General features: G+C 47.9%; 5 protein-coding genes and 1 long non-coding RNA gene across 9 annotated transcripts; 3 read left to right on the plus strand and 3 right to left on the minus strand.

Annotated features, from left to right (window-relative positions):
• Positions 1-436: 436 nt before the first annotated feature.
• On the minus strand, positions 437-1,807 carry LOC112350173. Of its 2 annotated transcripts, XR_002993677.1 has the most exons (7): positions 1,665-1,807; positions 1,063-1,307; positions 949-1,008; positions 821-883; positions 702-764; positions 543-645; positions 437-480 (listed from the first exon to the last, which is right to left on the minus strand). XR_002993677.1 is itself a non-coding variant. In XM_024685919.1 (6 exons), exons 1-6 carry the CDS (start codon positions 1,798-1,800, stop codon positions 622-624), a joined length of 591 nt encoding a protein of 196 aa, XP_024541687.1. In that variant the 5' UTR covers positions 1,801-1,807; the 3' UTR covers positions 444-621. The 2 variants fall into 2 exon arrangements, 1 of the variants encoding a protein (XP_024541687.1); XM_024685919.1 differs by having other exon boundaries at positions 444-645.
• A 28-nt stretch (positions 1,808-1,835) lies between these two features.
• Positions 1,836-5,896, plus strand: LOC9656985 (ABC transporter A family member 2). The gene is made up of 16 exons (XM_024685917.1): positions 1,836-2,311; positions 2,388-2,619; positions 2,691-2,860; positions 2,911-3,096; positions 3,148-3,243; positions 3,320-3,520; positions 3,577-3,739; positions 3,795-4,003; positions 4,053-4,170; positions 4,221-4,297; positions 4,358-4,447; positions 4,497-4,640; positions 4,691-4,993; positions 5,055-5,132; positions 5,191-5,361; positions 5,423-5,896. The coding sequence occupies exons 1-16, from the start codon at positions 1,946-1,948 to the stop codon at positions 5,624-5,626; spliced, it is 2,808 nt and encodes a 935-aa protein (XP_024541685.1). The 5' UTR covers positions 1,836-1,945; the 3' UTR covers positions 5,627-5,896.
• A 68-nt stretch (positions 5,897-5,964) lies between these two features.
• LOC9656986 (synaptotagmin-5) lies at positions 5,965-8,742 on the plus strand. The gene is made up of 14 exons (XM_002980766.2): positions 5,965-6,168; positions 6,221-6,331; positions 6,405-6,455; positions 6,502-6,622; positions 6,693-6,814; positions 6,927-7,028; positions 7,077-7,151; positions 7,218-7,297; positions 7,347-7,497; positions 7,553-7,783; positions 7,840-8,205; positions 8,269-8,382; positions 8,452-8,597; positions 8,656-8,742. Exons 1-14 carry the CDS (start codon positions 6,064-6,066, stop codon positions 8,663-8,665), a joined length of 1,785 nt encoding a protein of 594 aa, XP_002980812.2. The 5' UTR covers positions 5,965-6,063; the 3' UTR covers positions 8,666-8,742.
• LOC9656987 (two-component response regulator ORR5) lies at positions 8,674-10,027 on the minus strand. Its single transcript, XM_002980850.2, has 5 exons — positions 9,664-10,027; positions 9,503-9,588; positions 9,328-9,405; positions 9,179-9,249; positions 8,674-9,105 (listed from the first exon to the last, which is right to left on the minus strand). Exons 1-5 carry the CDS (start codon positions 9,902-9,904, stop codon positions 8,913-8,915), a joined length of 669 nt encoding a protein of 222 aa, XP_002980896.1. The 5' UTR covers positions 9,905-10,027; the 3' UTR covers positions 8,674-8,912.
• On the plus strand, positions 9,682-10,285 carry LOC112350163. The gene is made up of 2 exons (XR_002993664.1): positions 9,682-9,783; positions 9,851-10,285. It is a non-coding gene; the product is annotated as an uncharacterized LOC112350163 (long non-coding RNA).
• A 332-nt stretch (positions 10,286-10,617) lies between these two features.
• Positions 10,618-12,520, minus strand: LOC9657324 (dnaJ homolog subfamily C member 17). 3 transcript variants are annotated; one of them, XR_002993682.1, is made up of 6 exons: positions 12,371-12,520; positions 11,818-12,314; positions 11,377-11,595; positions 11,146-11,291; positions 10,974-11,082; positions 10,618-10,892 (listed from the first exon to the last, which is right to left on the minus strand). XR_002993682.1 is itself a non-coding variant. In XM_002980851.2 (4 exons), the coding sequence occupies exons 1-4, from the start codon at positions 12,516-12,518 to the stop codon at positions 11,244-11,246; spliced, it is 912 nt and encodes a 303-aa protein (XP_002980897.1). In that variant the 5' UTR covers positions 12,519-12,520; the 3' UTR covers positions 11,088-11,243. The 3 variants fall into 3 exon arrangements, 1 of the variants encoding a protein (XP_002980897.1); XR_002993681.1 differs by having other exon boundaries at positions 10,618-11,082; XM_002980851.2 differs by lacking the exons at positions 10,618-10,892; positions 10,974-11,082 and having other exon boundaries at positions 11,088-11,291.
• Between the last annotated feature and the right edge of the window lie 85 nt (positions 12,521-12,605).

Below are 12,605 nucleotides of genomic sequence, written 5' to 3' on the forward strand. Positions count from 1 at the left end.
GGGTAATGCTTCCAAATCCCAAGTGCGCCTTGCTCTACTCCTTCCCTCCAGAAGGAAAGCCCGCCAAAATCATCCAAGAAACTTGGGGCTATGGAGCTCGCCGCGATCTCGTCGATGGCCAGGGTCGCGTCTTCCGGGCCAACGACATTGTCCCTCGCGGGACGATTCTCTACGCTCGAGGTATCGCAAAGAACACTCCTCTTTTGCTCGATCAAAAACTGATTTTTTTTCTCTGGATCAAACAGTGCCATACACCGTGAGACGATCGCCATTCCAACCGGCTGGAGCACATCACCAGGACTGCGATTGCGCGCTCGTCCACAACGCCGACGACGAGCTCATAGCGAAAATTCCCATCGATCCCCAAGGCAAAACCACGGCCGCGGAGATTCTAGCCAACAAGGTGGACTGGTGTTACTTGAGAGACGCTATCGGCGAGCAGATAAGAAACGATGCGTTCATCTTGCCTGGAACCAAAGTCTGGGTTCACAACATCCCGGCACACAGTTGAGTCAATTTTTAAGCTCTGAGGATTTGCTTACACTACTCTTCTTCGCACAGGTTCATACGATCGTAGGAGCGGATGATTCTCAAAAGTGTAAAGAAGACTTCGACTGATCGTCACTGTTTACTGTGTTGTAGTTCCTAAGGAGTTTAGCAAGTTAGCTACTCATACAACCAAAATCGATGTAGAGACTTACCTGCATTAGAGATTCCACGCGACAAGATTGTATTTTCCTGTGTTCTCGCACAGCCTCATCGCTCTGGAACATAACCTCGCTTTGTTAATGGTTGAATCGACACAAGGGTATGTGCTTACATTGACAGCGTCGATTTCCATTTGCAAACTTTTCAAATTCTCCACCAGTTCTTCGCATCTATGCTGCGGTACCCAAAGATCACGAGTCAGAAAACTCTAGAAAAAAGAAAACAAGAACAAGCGCAAACTTGCTGGACTTGAGAACTGGAGTCGAGAAAACTCGCAACCTGCTTCTCGAGCTCGTCAATCTGCGGCAGAGCACGATTAAAGCCACTAACTCAGCAAACAAAGAGCGAAGGCACCTTTCTGGAAATGGCTAACATGGTTCCTAGAGGAGTTAATCTCGCTGAACCTGGATCGTTAGACTTGCTGCCTCTCGCAAGCCGCTTCTCCATTGCCCGTATTCGTCGAGCACGAAGCTCTTCGATACTCCCGGGGATTTCCAAGCACTGCGTCTCAGTATCATCGTCATCCGCGACCCTGTCACCATTTTCTTCTGGAGCGTGTTGGCCTGTTGCGTTGTTTGCTCCACCCAAACGCTTGCCACCTGATAGCTTTAAAAAGTCAGTGGATCGATCAACCAAGAAACTCAAAGAAAAGCATCACACTCATCTATGGTAGACACTGGTGGTTTCTTAGGAACAACCAGAGAGTTCACGGAAGATCACGGACGATCAGGAAGGCCAGGAAGAAAAAAAAGAAACAAAAACTTCAAAGACCACGTTGCCTAGAACTAAAATGTCAAACAAAGAGAGAAATGGAAAATTCCACGAGCTTAATCGCTAAGAAGAGTCAGAGGCTGTCGGCATTCTTCGCTAGCATGTCGTAGGCCACACGTCAAGGAGAAGATTTGAGGCACGCACGAAGGAGGAAGCGAGAAGGAAAAGAGGGCAAGAATGTCTACCGGGATTTCTCCGCTTCACAAGATGCCCAATCACAAGAATCGTGAACGCTGCGATGGCGAGGAATGGAAGCCCGATCGTGACGCGCTTGGCCGCTGAGGAATCCGCACGGAAGGCACGGCTATGCAGCTCCGCCATGGAAATATTTCCTACCTATCTACCTAGAAGCTCGATCGATTAGGGTTCTTCGGCATCCACAGGAAAAGAGAGAGAGAGGAAAGATTCTCCTGTCAGCAGACAATGCTAGAATGCTGAAAAGATCTTTCCTCCTCTAGCGTGATCGATGGAAACGCCGGTGCTATGGCTCTTCCGGCGCCAGTTCTCGGCGCTCTTCTACAAGAATATCATGCTTTCGCTGCGGCGCAAGCGCTCCACGATAATCCACTTCTCCTCGGCGTTCTTGTTCGTGCTGCTCATCTTTGGCGTGGATCAAGCGATCCAGGCGAGTAGAAGAGGGACTACTTCCTACCGGGACGTCAAGTCTCCCCCGGCAACGGCGATCTCGCCGATCGTTCCTTGCGAGACCGGGTATTTCATGAGGGATCCGTGCTACGATTTCGTGTGGAGTGGGAATTCCAGCGCCACCGCAGCTCGGATCGTGCTGGAAATATTGCGGAACAATCCCGGGCGACCGATACCACCGTCCAAGGTAAGATCTCTTCCTCCATAGCTTCATAGCTTCATAGCTTTAGTTACTTAGCGAATGGCTCTCTCTTCGATCGTAGACATTGGGCTTTGCTACCCCGGACGACGTGGATAGATGGCTCCTCGCGCATCCATTGCAGTGTCCTGGAGCTCTTCATCTGGAAGAACGGCAGCCAAACGTGATCGCGTATGGAATCCAAACGAATTCCACCGCCAAGATCATTCGCGGGACGTTTGAGGACACTGTGTTTAAGTTCCAGCTCCCTTTGCAAGCCGCCGCCGAGAGGGAGATCAGTCGCTTTTTGACAAGAGGTAAGACCAACCAAGCGAGAAGTTTTGTCTTCTCTTTATCCGTGAAGGAATCTCACTTTTAGTTGCTACAGATCCGAGTCTTGGATGGAACGTTTCGTTTGCGGAGTATCCACATCCAGCGAGAACAACATTTTCTACGGTCGGAACTATCGGTCCCACTTTCTTGCTCGCCGCCACCATGTTTGGATTTGTCATTCAGCTAAGCAATTTGGTTTCCGAGAAGGAGCTCAAGCTTCGTCAGGTATGATTCATCGACGATTATGGTCTGATCATCTTAAACGCTTTGAGCAGGCAATGTCTGTTATGGGGTTGATGGATTCCGTGTATTGGTCGACATGGCTGATATGGGACGTGTGCTTGACTTTCCTCTCGTCGATGGTGCTGGTCCTTTCCGGCATGATGTTCCAGTTTAATTTCTTCCTGGACAACGATTTTGGCGTGCTTTTCCTCGTTTTCTTTCTCTTTCAGACGAACATGGTACGTATTAACTACTGAAGTTGTTCTTCGACAATTTGCAGCTGGATGTAGGTGGCCTTTTCCTTTCTGCTGTCCACTTTCGTTACGAAAACATCGTCAGCAAACACTGTTGGTTTTGTGGTTTTCATTGTCGGTTTTGTAACACAGGTAAGATTCTTATTATTGACAAAGTTCACTAAGTTGATACGTATTTTGGCTCCTTTTTTTGATCAATTTCTGCCAGTTGGTGACCGCATTTGGTTTCCCTTACAGCAACTCCTATTCTAAATTGTATCAAATTATTTGGTCTTTTTTTCCTCCCAATATTTTCGCGGCTGGCATGAGTGATTTGGGAAAGGCCAGCTCCGAAAGCTCCGGATATACTTGGGCTGGTCGTAATCGTTGTCCTCCTAGAGATAATGAAACTGATTGTGTCCTCACCTTGGTAAGCACCTATTTGTTTTGAAGTACAAACGACTCAAAAAATTTCTCACGTCCCAGGAGCAAGGATACTATTGGCTAATAGGAACATTCTTTCTATGGCTTGTGCTCGCGATATACTTTGACAACGTTCTTCCGGATGTAAATGGGGTTCGTAAGCCATGGTTTTACTTTACACATGCATCTTACTGGACAGGAAACATGAATGAGAAAGAAACAACAGGTATTAGATTGAGATTATCTTCAAGCTGTTGGTAACTATGTCTCTGCTTATCTAGGATGTTGTGGACGTAAAATTTTACCTTCACCACCACCTGGAACTGCTACAGACGACGATGTGAAAGCCGAAGAAGACTCGGTGAAACAAAATGATGTTGATCCGCTGATTGCTGTACAAGTACGAGGTCTGGTAAAGACATTCTCGGGTTCACGGAAAAAGGCAGGCTGCTGTCGGTGGCGAAGGGTACCTCCTCAACACGCTGTTCAGGTAATAATTCTTAAAACGTATTTCATACGGGCTCATTACTTCCTGGCAGGGCTGCTGGTTCAGCATTGAGAATCAGAAGCTATTCTGCCTCTTGGGTGCCAATGGAGCTGGAAAAACGACGACAATAAACTGTTTAACTGGTATACTTCCGGTTACTGCCGGCGATGGTAAGTTCAACTGTTGAGTTGTTATCGTTGGAGATAACCTTTGCACGTAGCGTATGTTTACGGCGAGTCGATAAAAAGTACTCACGGCATGAACCGTATTCGAAGCTACATGGGCGTCTGCCCACAGGTGAGACCTTTTTGACTTCGGAAAACTCTGAGAAAGTTTAGCTGTGTCTTTTCCATAAAGTTTGATATATTATGGGGCTCTTTAACTGGACGGGAGCATCTACACATTTTTGCAAAGATTAAAGGAATTGACCAGACTAAACAACGCGAGGTACGCTAATGCTAGCATTCTTTTGTGTTTTGTAACCTTTTGAATGCAGAAAGTAGAGGAGATGCTTGCGAAAGTTAAATTGACAGAGGCTGGAAACACAAGATCCGATTCTTACAGCGGCGGAATGAAGCGACGGTTAAGTGTTGCCATTTCACTCGTTGGAGATCCGAAAGTGCTGTATTTGGATGAACCTGTAAGTGCTTATAATGCTTGTGGAAATCATACTCATTCTTTGAATGGCAGACAACGGGAATGGACCCTATAATGCGTAGGCACGTATGGGACGTGATAGAAGATGCGAAGAAAAACTGTGCCATAATTCTTACGACCCACTCAATGGAAGAAGCTGACGTTCTAGCGGATCGAATCGCGATCATGGCGAAAGGAAAGCTTCAATGCATTGGTAGCTCAATCCATTTGAAGTCCAAGTATGGGACTGGATACAAGATCAGCGTTGGCGTTGAAAACGGGTTTTCTGGAAGTGCTGCCGAAGTCGAGGAGGAAGAACGAGTAAAACGGGCTGGCATCAAGGCATACTTTCATGAGGTAAGCCTGGCAGTTTTACATATTCATTAAAAAAAAAAGCTAAATTGCGTTGCTCTTTCAGCATCTTAATCTTGCTCCTTGTGAAGAAACGAAAGCGTACGTAACGTTCGCTGTTCCTCAAAGCCAGCCTAAACTCGCAGTACGTAAAAATCAATACTTCCAGAGTGGTTCTCACTATACTTTTACATTGGATGCAGGATTTCTTTGAAGAATTGAGCTACAAGTCGAAGGAGCTTGGCATCACCGACATCCAGCTGGGCTTGACAACGTTAGAGGACGTGTTTCTAAACATTGCCAAGAGAGCTGAGCTCCAAAACTCCGAGGGTCGGCTGGAGCAACTTCGTCTCTCCGATGGGATGGTTCTCATGGTGAGTAGTAAAACATGAACTTCGTGGTATGGTAAATGATGATCCTCGTGTCATACACCAGGTACCCGTTGGTACGCGATACTTTCCAGTCCCCGGCACAGTCACCGAAGATCATCCACTGGGAATGATGGTGGAGATCTTCTGGCAGCAGGACGAGAATGGCTCTCTTTGCATTCGAGACTTCTCAGAGCTAAGGCCAGCTCCGGAAACGCTAGCGATGGATCAAGCGAGGTTGAGCTCCGTGATCCGGAACATTCTCGAGTGACAAGAAAAGGGGTACTTTTGATCTTTAGATTTCTTCGAGCTAAAGAAGAAATGAACATCTGATCAATCCCAGGATCAAACGATCCAGAAACTTGGCGATCTCGAAGATGATCGATTAATCCGTCCAGAGATAAAGTCACAAGGCCGGGAAAGAATCAAAGAAGTATTTTAAAGTCATGGAAGTGTAGCCAGTAATGGCTGGCTCTATTGTACGACACTTTATACCAAAGCGCCACCGACACCATGGCCACAAAACGCCATGCTGTACGAACATCCATGTCTAGTGATTATATCCGTGACTATCTGGGCCATGTGGCCACAACTACCATATTGCCAGGAGACTCTTGTGCGCGTAGAGAAGGCGAGAAGGCGATGGGCGCCAAGGGCTAGGTTTTGCGCGGCGGGCGAGAGGAGGAGGAGCTAGCGGGAGCTGGAGATATGGCGCTCATCAGCGGCTTCATCGTCGGCTTCATCGTGGGAATAACGCTTGTTCTTGGCTTCGTCCTGTCCGAGAATCGGCGCTCGCATTCCCGGCAGCGGCTCGTAAGTTGTCATTTCCTGTGATCGCCGGAGTGATTCCTTCTCTTATTTCCAGGCGATCGCGACGAGCGCTCTCTCCAAGCTCAGCCTGGATGATTTAAGGAAGGTCTTCAGCAATTACAAACAGCCAATGCCTCCGTGGATAGTTTTCTCACAGTCTCACAAGGTACACTCTAGAAAATTCTCGATGGAACTCTACAGCATTGTTGTTTGTTTTTTCTTCGTGGATTTGTTTGTAGGTTAGCTGGATGAACCAGGAGTTGCGAAGGATCTGGCCTTACGTTGATCAGGTACTTCGAAGTGGATAAACACGAATGTGGTTTGATTGATGCACAGGCAGCGTCTGAATTGGCCCGGACTATTGTAGAGCCGATACTCGATCAGTACAAGCCACCTCTTATTTCCTCTCTAAAGTTTAATAAGTTCACGCTCGGGACAGTTGCTCCTCAGTTTGTAGGTGGACTTTCGTTTCCCTTTTCTTCTTTTGATTGTTTTGTTGATCGACTAACACTCGCTTGTTTCTACAGGCATTGGTATGGTCGACGATATGGAGAATGAAGTCGTAATGGAGATCGAGTTGGAGTGGGATGGCAATCCGAGCATTATATTGGGTGTCACTACTTCTTTCGGTGTCTCGCTACCTATTCAGGTTGGTTTGGATCGCTGGCGCTGATTGTCTCTCGTATTTCCATTCCAGATGTTCCAGTTCCTTCGTTGAGCTCTGGTTTACTATTTAACCAGTCGTATTGATCTACTCGTAGGTGAAAAATGCGGCGTTTGCTGGAATCTTTCGAGTGATATTTAAACCGCTGGTTAAGGATCTTCCTTGCTTCGGTGCTATTGTGTATTCTTTGCGTAGACAGGTACGTGGAGCAATCTCAATTCTCCGTTTTCATCACTTATAACTGCAGAAAAAACTGGATTTTACACTAAAAGTGATAGGAGGAGATATTAAGTCCGTGCCCGGACTGGCAGGAGCTATTGATGTAAGTCTCGAGAGAATGTTACTGCGGTCACGGAATCGACATGTTTTTTTTTTCTCTCTCTCTCAGGAGATGATAAAAACTGCAATAACAGACTCTCTGCTGTGGCCGGTGCGGCAAATAGTTCCCATCGTACCAGGAGATTACTCGTATGTATATGCTTTTCCTTGTATTATACTGATGCATTTGTTTTGGTAGAAATTTAGAACTCCGAGTTGTTGGAACTTTGCACGTAAAGCTTGTACAAGCGAAGGATTTATTGAATAAAGACTTGGCAGGCAAGTCTGATCCTTTTGCTCGAACGTTCATCAGGCCCATCCCCAGCCGCATGAAAAGAAGCAAGACCCAGGTAACATCCAATTCTGTAGTTTTGAAGTTTTTTACTGATTGAGATGCACTATCAGAACAATGACCTACATCCCATTTGGAATGAAAAGTACATCTTTGACGTTGAGGATCCTTCCACTCAACAATTGACTGTGCAAGTTTTCGACGATGAAGGTGTTCAGGCATCCGAGTTTATTGGCGGTGCTCTTTTCCCTTTGAAGAACTTGGAACCAGGAGTCCTGAAAGACGTGTGGCTCACATTGGTGAAAGATCTTGACAATGTCAAGGAACACAAGTATCGTGGACAGGTTTGATATATTATTTTTATATTGTTTATTCTTGCAATGTAATTGCTATATTTCAGGTACAAGTGGAGCTCCTCTATCATGAGCATGGAACAGTTAATCCTTACTTGAAACGAAAGTTTCCAATGACTTCTTTGGAAACGTTGATGACAAACAGCAATGGGCATCCGCAGCAAGAATTACAGGCTAGTCCAGGAAAAACTCTTGCTAGTCCAAGACGAATGGATACATCTCCGCAAAGCTTCCAACCTTCGCATGTCGACTTGGTCTCTCCCAGGATAGATGAAGATGATGAATTTAACCGCGGAGTTCTTACGGTGACCGTTATCAGAGCTGAGAACTTGATAGCGGCCGACACAAATGGTTTGGCAGATCCTTATGCGGTCTTGCGAATGAAGAAAAGCGATCAAAAGATCAGAACTAAGGTAAGCAGGAAACATAACTGTTTTTCAAGTTTTAATATGTGACTGTGTGACTTTATAAAACAGGTGCTCAATAAAACGCTCCAGCCAGAGTGGAACCAGACGTTTGATTTTGTGGTGGAGGACGCCATTCATGATATGTTAATTGTCGAAATCTGGGATCACGATACGTTTGGCAAGGTCTGTCGCATGATGATTTTCTCCGTAGAAGTTATTGGACGCGTAGCAGTAACATTGTCACTGCTGCAGGATTACATGGGCCGCTGTGCACTAACGCTGTCCAGAGTTGTCCGAGAGGAAGAATATGAAGAAGGCTACCAGCTGGATGGTGTTAAAAGCGGCAAGATTTTTCTTCACATGAAGTGGACATCGCAACCACTTAGTGCACACTTTGGGTAACGATGAATCGTCGCGTACATATCTTTCTGCTGGTGACGATCGAAAGTTTTGTAGGAAATTCTGACAGACAGGTGCCAGATAACATCTTGAAGTGAATTGCTTCGTAATAAAAGCACTACAAAAAGAGTGTTCCCTGTTCTATACAAATTCGTGCCGGTAAGCTTTTGCTGCTAAAATCAGCTCCTTTGGAAAAAGGAGGAAAAAGCCGAGGCAAAAATCCTGGCTGCCGCAACCGATACTGAAAGCCTTGCAGGAACGAGAAGAATGTTTCGTCCCAACTTGTGAAGACTTTACCAGATCTCGCGCGCTGCTCATTGGACTGCTACTCTCTGATGGAGTCTCGGAGGAGAATTGTCCTCCAAGACGCGCTTTCTCTTCCTGGTATTCGCAGCTAACGTTTCAACCTCGCTGCTCTTTCCCCCCAGGTGACCGCTAACGAGGCGCTTGACATCGGCCAGCTTCACGGGCTTTATGATGAAGTCCTCGGCACCTTCTTCGTAGCAACTGTTGAAACGATCATCCATTCACACGGTTAGAAGGAGGTCGTCTTTAACTTGTTTACGCAAATTCAACCAACCTGTTTATCCTTTGTTCTACGTTTTCAGACGACATGATCACAACCGGGATCTCCTTGAGTGAAGAAACACCCTGCCATCAAACCAGTGGACCCGCAAATCGGTAAACCTCCTTTTGGAAAAAGAAAAAAAAGCGATTTTTTTCACTCACCTTTACTCTCTTCAGAAGATCATAGCCTGTCATATGAGGCATACAGTAATCCGTGATGATCATGCTGATTTGAATGCCCTGCGACGACCACAAAACCGTAAGCCTCTGAAAAATCTTTACTTGGCTGTGAAGAAAACTAGCCTTACTGCTAATTTAATTGTTTTTTCTCTCTTACCTCGGAAGGAGCTGCTGCTGGAGAAGCCTGTCCGTCAACAATGCCCAGAATTTCCAGCGCTCGCAATGCGCTGTCCACGGCCGTGACTGCAAGAAGAGCAAACAAGCAAGCGATTTCAATCGAGAAATTCATCGCCCAGATTCGAAGACTATCTTTCTTACCTTTGAACGAGGAAGAGGACGTCTTGAGCAGCCTCTCGATGACGGTCCGATCCACAAGGCTATCGTCCACGGCCAGGACATGAATCTGCGAAGAAGAGGAAGAGGAAGAAGAAGTCGAAGGTAGGCTCAAAACGTGGCCTCCCCCTTCCTTGCTACTAACGATGCCGCTGCTGCTCTCGCTACCCAGATCTTGCGCGGTGCTGCTGGCAGCTCCATTGGACCGCTTCACCCGCCTCCCCATTTGCTCGCTTCGCTCGATCGATCGATACGATTGACGAAGTTATGAACACCACCACCACGAAGAAGAAGAAGGAGACCAAAACTCTCTCGCGCTCGCTCGCTCGCTCGCTCTTCCTCTTCCTCGAGAAAGCGAAAGTGAGGAAACCCCCGCGCCTGTAAGTCGCTAAGCTCGCTATTCCTTCGTTCCGAGAAGAACTCGCTACCTAGCTAAAAAACCGGGGAGAGAGAGAGAAGAAGAAGAAGAAGAAGAAATGATCAATGGTGACACGGATCGAACAAATTCCGGACGAGGAGATCAGATCATCAGATCCTGCGGGTGAAACAAAGCTATGCTAAAACCTCGCGACTCGCGGCCCTCTATTTTCTCATTTCCCCTCTTTTTTATGGCCCAGTCAAACCACCACTTTACCTTCATTTAGTAAAGCCCCGAGGTACGTAGCCATGTACGGGTAGAAATCCTACGGCCACGATCCGCCGGGGGGAATAATCCAGGCCCTTGGTGGCGTACGAATATTCCGCCGGCGGGATATTCGAGCCCCTTCCGGCCGTCCTGTCCCTGTCGGGCGGGATCGCATGGAAGATTTTGCCGGGTGGTTTTTTACGATTTTCACCGCGCTGGGTGAAAGCAGGTGGCGACGGCACGTGGCGGGCCCGCGCGATCGGATCGCGATTCGACGGTCGCCGATTTGCGCGTAGAAAAGAGATGCCGCCCGGGACCAAGAATATGCGCTTTTCTTTTTCTAAAGTTGCCGCGATACGTTGGAAGATTTTGGGCGACTAAACAATGGCCCAATGGATTCTTTTCTTCTCCATTTTTTATCATGATCTTCCAAATGGTAAGCGACTGACGGTGGAGATTGTCGCGCCGGGGCGTGGTTGTTTAGATCGGGAGCACATGTGGGACCCATGCATATCCACACCATATCTTCATTCTTGTGATGTCACTGGCGATGAAGCCGGGCTGGTCGGCCGCGATGGCGCCACGATAGCTACAGATTAACGGTCGAGTCAAAGGCTAGCGCTAGCTACTCTCCTGATCCAAGACAAGAAAACTAGGACAAAAAACTCACTCGCTTCGATCTTCCGCTCGCGAACTGGCGGGAGATATCCTCGCAGCGATTGTGCCGATCGATCCATGGATCTTAGCGCTTGTCTTTGTGCTCCAGATTCGTTCGACACCTAAACGAAGCGAAGTAAACGTGACATACAACAAGAGCGGAGAGCTTAAATTCGAGGACCTACCACTGTCATGACTCGTGAACAAGCGCTCGACACCTCTACTAGCTTCCAAGCCCCGCCTTTTTACGCATCGCCCAGGCGTGCTTCGCGCACTCTTGTCTTCATCCCTCCTTTGCGGCCGCGTCCATCTTTCTCTTCCTCTCCTGGGCCTGCAAGCAAAAGCAAAAACAAAAAGAGTTTTTGGCTTGCCGGATAAGTAAACAAACTTCCTGTGAACAGGCCAAAGTCACCCACCTCTTTGAGCTTGCGGAGGACTAAATCTTCCCGGTCACCAAAACCGGAGCCCGCGAGTGTAGCGTGATTTGCCGCCGGGGACGGGGAGGGGGCCCTGGCCGCCGCGGGAGTTTTCGTGTCTGGCGGGTTCTCTGCACCTTCTGGCCTGAACGGATTCCCGAGAGGAATCACGAGCAAGGGATTGGCGATATGTCCACATTGCGACTGAGAGGCTTCGAGCTGTGTCACAAAAATGACGCAAGCTTAGCGACTGAAAGCACACGCAAGGCAATCGCACAAAGGATAACGTCACGCAAGAAGAACAAAGCCACAGAAACCAGCGAGAGACCCACGCTTCACATAAAGGAAGACAGAGAAAACTGAAACTTCGCACGACCATTTTCATGCCAACTGAGAAAGAAGAACTTAAAGAACACCAGGCCAGAGAGAGAGCATACGTACCGCGGACTGCGCAGTTACCATCACCACCAGCGCGACGCCTTTCTTCTTTTTTTCAAGTCTCAGCACGTCCTCAACCGGGCCAAATCGCTGAAATATACCGCGCAAGCTTTCAACATCGTATCCCGGAGTGCCTGCCAAGTCCCACGTAACTTTGAGCGCCTTGTCTTTGTCCTCTTCGCTCACGATGATATCCACAGGCTTGCCAGGCTCGATCCCATTCCTACCCATCTTCTTCTGCGATTTCTTCACTCGTATCCTGGCAATCTCCTCCTTGAGCCTCTGCGCGGCGCTCACCTCCGCCGCCTTCTCCCTGCGCTGGAGCTCGAAAGCAGCCTCTCTCTTTTGTAGATCATCCACCATCTTCTGGCGCTTGGCGCTCATCTCTTTCTTTTCCTCCTCCCTCCTCCTCCGGAGGAGCTGGAGCTCGTCGTACGCCTTGCGCGCCTTGGCATCGGACAGCACCTCGAACGCATTGTTGATGCGATTGAACTGAGCGGCTGGAAGAAACGAAGGAGAAATTTGAGAAGAAGATCTCTCAGATTCTACAAGTTACCTGCAGTAGCATCGCCGGGGCGCTTGTCTGGATGCCATTCCAGGCAGCGCCTCCTCCACGCCTTCTTCAACTCGGTTACCTGGATCGCAGCGCCATCGACACCTCCAGGCAATCCCAGCAGCGCGTACAGATCCTCCGTCCCCTCCATTGCCCCTGTTTAACCCTAGATATAAGACCCTAATGTCACGAATAAATGAGTATTAATTGAGAATATAATGGCTATTTGAGTTGGCTG

The sequence above is a fragment of the Selaginella moellendorffii genome, unplaced genomic scaffold (genome assembly GCF_000143415.4).
Source record: "Selaginella moellendorffii unplaced genomic scaffold, v1.0 SELMOscaffold_46, whole genome shotgun sequence".
Classification (NCBI taxonomy): Eukaryota; Viridiplantae; Streptophyta; class Lycopodiopsida; order Selaginellales; family Selaginellaceae; genus Selaginella; species Selaginella moellendorffii.